General features: G+C 33.2%; 1 protein-coding gene across 3 annotated transcripts; it reads left to right on the forward strand.

Moving 5' to 3' along the window:
• Nucleotides 1–1,787: 1,787 nt before the first annotated feature.
• On the forward strand, nt 1,788–5,806 carry CRK35 (cysteine-rich receptor-like protein kinase). Of its 3 annotated transcripts, none has more exons than XM_041006807.1 (8): nt 1,788–2,372; nt 3,213–3,607; nt 3,914–4,042; nt 4,236–4,363; nt 4,545–4,758; nt 4,857–5,088; nt 5,194–5,353; nt 5,441–5,806. In XM_041006807.1, exons 1-8 carry the CDS (start codon nt 1,999–2,001, stop codon nt 5,681–5,683), a joined length of 1,875 nt encoding a protein of 624 aa, XP_040862741.1. In that variant the 5' UTR covers nt 1,788–1,998; the 3' UTR covers nt 5,684–5,806. The 3 variants fall into 3 exon arrangements, with proteins under 3 accessions (XP_040862741.1, XP_014619671.1, XP_040862742.1); XM_014764185.2 differs by having other exon boundaries at nt 1,828–2,372; nt 4,233–4,363; XM_041006808.1 differs by having other exon boundaries at nt 1,829–2,372; nt 3,194–3,607.
• The last annotated feature ends 280 nt before the right edge of the window (nt 5,807–6,086 follow it).

The raw sequence follows: 6,086 nt of genomic DNA on the forward strand, positions 1-6,086 counted from the left end.
TGCACAGTCTTGAATTAAATAACAAAATAGCAGTAGCAAATTAAATTTAATTGACAGCACATGAATAATGCATTATAACATACAATAAGCAAAAATTTTGATTGCGCTCATCTCCCAAGATACGACAACCCGTTGGTTCCGATCGTGTGCAGCGAAAGGATCCCCGAACCTTATGAACACCAATGCTCTTGCTCTCACAAAAATTAAGTTTTGTATAGGAAAAGAAAGAGATAAATTTTTGGTAGAAAGAAACCAGAGCTTTCATTCTGTCATTTCTAGAAAAGAGGAAAGAGATATATATAGGCATCTTGCAACAACAAAATATGATCGTTAGAAATATGACCGTTGGAAAACCAACCTACAGTTGTCACAACAAACATAACAAACTAGTTTGACTCATTAAAACAAAATCTTAAGAAAATAAAAAATAAATATTTTATTTTATAAGATGGAATATATATTTATAAATTTTAAATTAAAACACAAATATTTACCAACAAGACTTTGGTTTCAGCTGGTGTAATTACTGAAATGGGTTTCTTCAGTCCCGGAAATTCAACAAGACGATACTTGGCTATATGGTACACAAATGCATCCTCTTACACAGTGGTATGGGTGGCTAACCGAAACACACCTCTTCAGAATAACTCAGGAGTTCTCAAACTCAATGAGAAAGGGATTCGTGAGCTTCTCAGTGCTACAAACGGCGCCATTTGGTCATCCAATATATCAAGCAAAGCAGTGAATAATCCAGTTGCTTATCTTTTGGATTTGGGAAATTTTGTAGTGAAAAGTGGACACGATACTAACAAGAACAGCTTCTTGTGGCAGAGTTTTGATTATCCAACTGATACATTGATGTCAGGAATGAAGCTTGAATGGAACATAGAGACTGGTCTAGAAAGATCTCTTACATCTTGGAAAAGTGTTGAAGATCCAGCTGAGGGAGAATATGCTTCAAAAATTGAACTTAGAGGATATCCACAATTAGTAAGGTTTAAGGGACCTGATATTAAAACCAGAATAGGATCATGGAATGGCTTGTATCTAGTTTATAATTAAAAATACCCAATAAAAAAAGATAAGATAAGACCCGGTCAACAAGGCTAAGTCAAAAATACCTAATCAAAGAAAAAATTATTTTTGATAAGCACTAAGTAAAATTAAAAGGATGTTGAATTTTAATAAATAAAAAGATGACACTTTCCAAAATAAATATTTATAATAAGGTTAATAACAGTAAATAATTATTAATTAATACATTCAAAATAGATAATAAAGTCAATTAAAATATGATATTAATCCATTTTAAATGAGTGACAGTTGAGTTCACATGAATGAAAATAATATATTTAATGAAAAAATTTGTGTTACATTCTCAGCATGTATAAAATTTCTAATAAAATTAACTTTTTAAAGAAAATAATAATATAATATAAATTTATCTTACTATCAAATTTAGATAATAATACTTTATATTTAAGCCAATTTAAATTCTCTTATTAAATTTTTTTATAATTTTTTCTAAATTAATTCAAAATATTTTAAATTCAGCTTGATTCAAATGCATTATTTGTTTAATCATTAATTCCCTTGTCAAAAAAGAAAACAGTTAAAAAATTAAGTTGATTGACAAAATAGTTTTTTTTTTCACAGAACTAAATAATGAATATATAACTACAACAGTTAAAGAAGAAGAGATATCTTTAATAAAAATTGAAAAAAATCTACAATAATTGAATACGTGTTAGTGCTATGAGTGGTGGGTAGCAAGCAGTTTATCTGTGTGTTGACTGTTGACTCTGCCTCATAGGTGCACGATGATTCGTGTCGTCATAATTATCTTAGTCCATCCACACATGAACATCATTAACAATTATACTTTTTTCTTTGAGAACATCATTAACAACTATACTTTTATTCTTTGAGGCCAATATCAAACCCATCTTTTGTATCCTTAGATATATACCGATCTAGTTTGAGAATCACAACAATACAATGCAACTAAAGCTCGTAGCCTTAACCTTGTCGATATTTTGGCCATGGTGGAGCTTTGAGGGTGCTGTAGGAGACCCTCAACTCTTTTTCCTCACATTTGAATGCAGCACAGTCTCGGCACGCGACTTGTCCAACTTGCATCAAAATCGAAACGCAAGTTTCGCTGCCCTGAGATCGCAGGTTAGCAACCAAAGCAAGCACTTTGCCGCGGCTCAATCAACCAGTGGATCAGACCCTGTCTATGCAACGTTTCAATGCAGGAACTACCTTTCCAACACTGACTGCACCACCTGCTTTGACGCGGCTGCTGCCAATATCCGCAACTGCTCCACCGGAAATACTGCTCATCTTGTTTATGACGGCTGTATCCTCAGGTACACATCCATCTTGTATTTGAGCAATAATAGTCCTTTCTTATCGCTGATAATTCAAAAATGATTTTTTGAAACTCTTGGTGTGTACCCTTTGATGAGAAGAAAGAGAGAGAATTTTATGCAACAAATAGAGGGCTAAAATGAGTAAGTGTAGAATTGAGAATTGATTTTAAATCTAAAATTGATTTAAAATAAATTTTTGTACGTTTAATTTAGTTTCATGTCGGGGAAAATTTTAGAATTAATTCTGAGTTAAAACAATTCTGAGTAATTTTTATATTGGATAAAATAATTTATATTGAGTTTTATAATAAAAACATCCAAATATAAACCATATTACATCAAAATCAGTTTTAATCATAATCAATTTTACAAAATCAATATTTCAGTTAAAATCAATTTGTAAGTTTGGTCCTGCATCGTCTCTAGCAATAATGGCGTTAATTTTTTATTTCCAGCCAAATGCAAGAAACCGCCAAATGCAAATTTCAGTTAAAATTAATTTTTTTAAAATCAATTTGTAAAACTAAGTTGTCAAGATGTTAAAATCAAGAAACCGCCAAATGCAAATTTCAAATGTCACAAGATTGTTCCAACCTAATTATCGATATTGAGTTCAAAAATATACAATTGTCTTAAATACACAGACAATGAGTTTGTTAACTATCGTAATCCTACCTGACTTGAAAATGTAGGTTGAATTATCATTTAACACAAATTATCAACTAGCTAGGTGTTTATAGATTATCAAGACCATGCGGATTAGATTTTTTAGATCCGTTATCATCAGAATTAATTGACTTTGATTTTTGATGCTTCAGAATGTCTTTGGCTGTTCAGGTACTTGAACAGTGTGTTCTTGGACAACAGTATCATTTTTAGCAGCCACACATTTTGTGGAAATCAGACTGCAGATGAAAGCACTGCTTTTGGAACAGTTGGACTACAAGTGCTGATGGATCTACAAATAGCAACACCCAAAATTAGTGGCTACTTTGCAGCTACCAAGACACATGTAGCAGGCGGTGCAATCTATGCTTTTGCACAATGTGCTGAAACTCTCACACCCGACACTTGTTTGAATTGTTTGTCAAATCAACTGAGCAACATACAAGGTTGTCTTCCCAATACAAATGGTAGGGCAATTGACCCTTCTGGATGCTTTATGAGATACTCGGAGACACCCTACTTTGCTGATAACCAAACCACTGATATCAGTCTCTTCTTAAAACAAGGTACAAATGCCATAACTTCATGCAATAGATGTTGACAGGAATGAATAACAATGGGCTAGTGGTGTGCCATCTCTGATTCAATAGTGAGAAAGGCTAGTAACTAGTAACACATTATCTTATTTAATGGGTCTCAAATATGATTTTGTAGTTAATTTCTAACAAATTTTAATCAATATATAGTAGAGAATGTATCAGAAAACTGTGTTAGAAAAACATGTTACTAGTATTTCTCGTACTATAATATCAACATCTTGAATAGACACACCATTCGGAACATTTGAGGTCAACTTTTTTTCTGTCTTGCAGGACCAGGAGGTTCAATGAGGAAGTGGGTCACTATTGGTGGTGGTCTTGCAGGTGCACTCCTTGTTGTGATCCTTCTATCATTATTTTTTTGGTATAGAAGATCTCAAAGTCCAAAGAGAGTTCCTAGAGGTAATAAGACTATTTGGATTTCGGGAAGTCTTTATGTGATGCTTTGCATCCAACTATTACAAATTATTATGTCTAAAAATATCATTGTTCTCGTACACATAGATGAATTCATTTCTTCATATATATATATATATATATATATATATATATATATATATATATATATAAATCAAACTTATATTTTGCTTAGCAGCTTACACATTGGGAGCAACTGAGTTGAAAGCTGTAACAAAGTACAAGTATAGTGACTTGAAAGCTGCAACAAAAAATTTTAGTGAGAAAAATAAGCTAGGAGAAGGAGGCTTTGGTGCTGTATACAAGGTAAACTTGAGTTGTTCCTCCTCACATTTCAATCGTGACTCTAAGAGTTCTGTTTTTAATGTGAAGTTGTCAACGAAGATATCTCCATAAGCTAAGAAGGCAATATTACTTATATGCTACACATCTAGTGATAGAAAACTAAGTTTCAAGCAGAATTTTTAATGATGATGTTATACAATAGGGGACAATGAAAAATGGGAAAGATGTTGCAGTAAAAAAGTTACTTTCAGGAAAATCCAGCAAGATCGATGATGAATTTGAGAGTGAAGTAACGCTTATAAGTAATGTTCATCACAAAAATCTGGTTCGACTTCTTGGTTGTTGTAGTAAAGGCCAAGAAAGAATTCTTGTTTACGAATACATGGCAAACAACAGCCTTGACAAATTCTTATTTGGTAACTAGTTAATTTCCAATGGAAGCATTTTGTGAGTTATCCTTTATTTAGCTCTGTTTTTACCTCTGAAGTTTTGAACATATACACATGGGAAATAGGTAAAAGAAAAGGTTCACTCAACTGGAGACAACGGTATGATATAATTTTGGGCACGGCTAGGGGATTGGCCTATCTACATGAGGAATTTCATGTTTCTGTCATACATAGAGATATCAAGAGTGGAAATATTCTCTTGGATGAAGAACTTCAGCCTAAAATTGCTGATTTTGGATTGGCGAAGCTGCTTCCAGGGGACCAATCTCATCTTAGCACAAGATTTGCTGGGACATTGTGAGTCAAAATATAATACCAATAACTCAACTTGAAAATTTTAAAGAGTCAAATATATTGGTATCCACATGCAGAGTAGTCTCATAAATCTTATGCATTTGTCAGGGGATACACAGCACCTGAGTATGCACTCCATGGTCAATTATCAGAAAAGGCTGATACATACAGCTATGGAATTGTAGTTCTAGAAATCATAAGTGGTCGAAAGAGTACTAATGTGAATGTTGTTGATGATGATATTGAGGATGATTACCTTCTTCGACAAGTAAGGAACTTCCCATATATATGTACCAATTATTGTTTGTTTTCTTATAACATCTTACTATATGAACCTTGATTTTGACTACAACAGTCATGGACATTGTATGAGAGTGGCAAGCACTTGGAGTTAGTGGACAAAACCTTAAACCCTAATAAGTATGATCCAGAAGAAGTGAAGAAAGTGATAGGCATTGCTTTGTTGTGCACTCAAGCATCGCCTGCAATGCGGCCAGCCATGTCTGAAGTAGTAGTCCAACTCAGTAGCAATGACTTACTTGAGCATATGAGACCTTCGATGCCTATCTTTTTTGAGTCAAATTTAAGGGCCCCTTAAAGATCTATCATATCTGCCTCAACTGGTTCCTCGACCACTAATGCTACTACCTCCAATTCTGTTGTACCTGCTCAATGATTAAGTACATGATGTGAAATAAATTTTTTGTCTAGTTCATTATTAAAGATGGGAATAATTATTGGTAAAAAATCTTATTTTGAAGAGAAGATTACATTGGCATTCCTAAGATTTTGTTTATTAGTGCTTTATGGAGTGCTTGAGTTTTTTTTTTTTTTTAAAAAAAAGGCAAAAGAAGTATATTGATACTTATGAAAGTAAGAACTTTACATGTTGGGGATGTACAGTAAGAACTATACATAACAAAAAGAGACCCAAAAAACCCCCTGACACGGTGAGCAACAAAACCGCTCCCTGTGCCCCCAATTGCCAATAAAAAAATCAG

This window comes from Glycine max, chromosome 11 (genome assembly GCF_000004515.6).
Source record: "Glycine max cultivar Williams 82 chromosome 11, Glycine_max_v4.0, whole genome shotgun sequence".
In the NCBI taxonomy this organism is placed as follows: domain Eukaryota; kingdom Viridiplantae; phylum Streptophyta; class Magnoliopsida; order Fabales; family Fabaceae; genus Glycine; species Glycine max.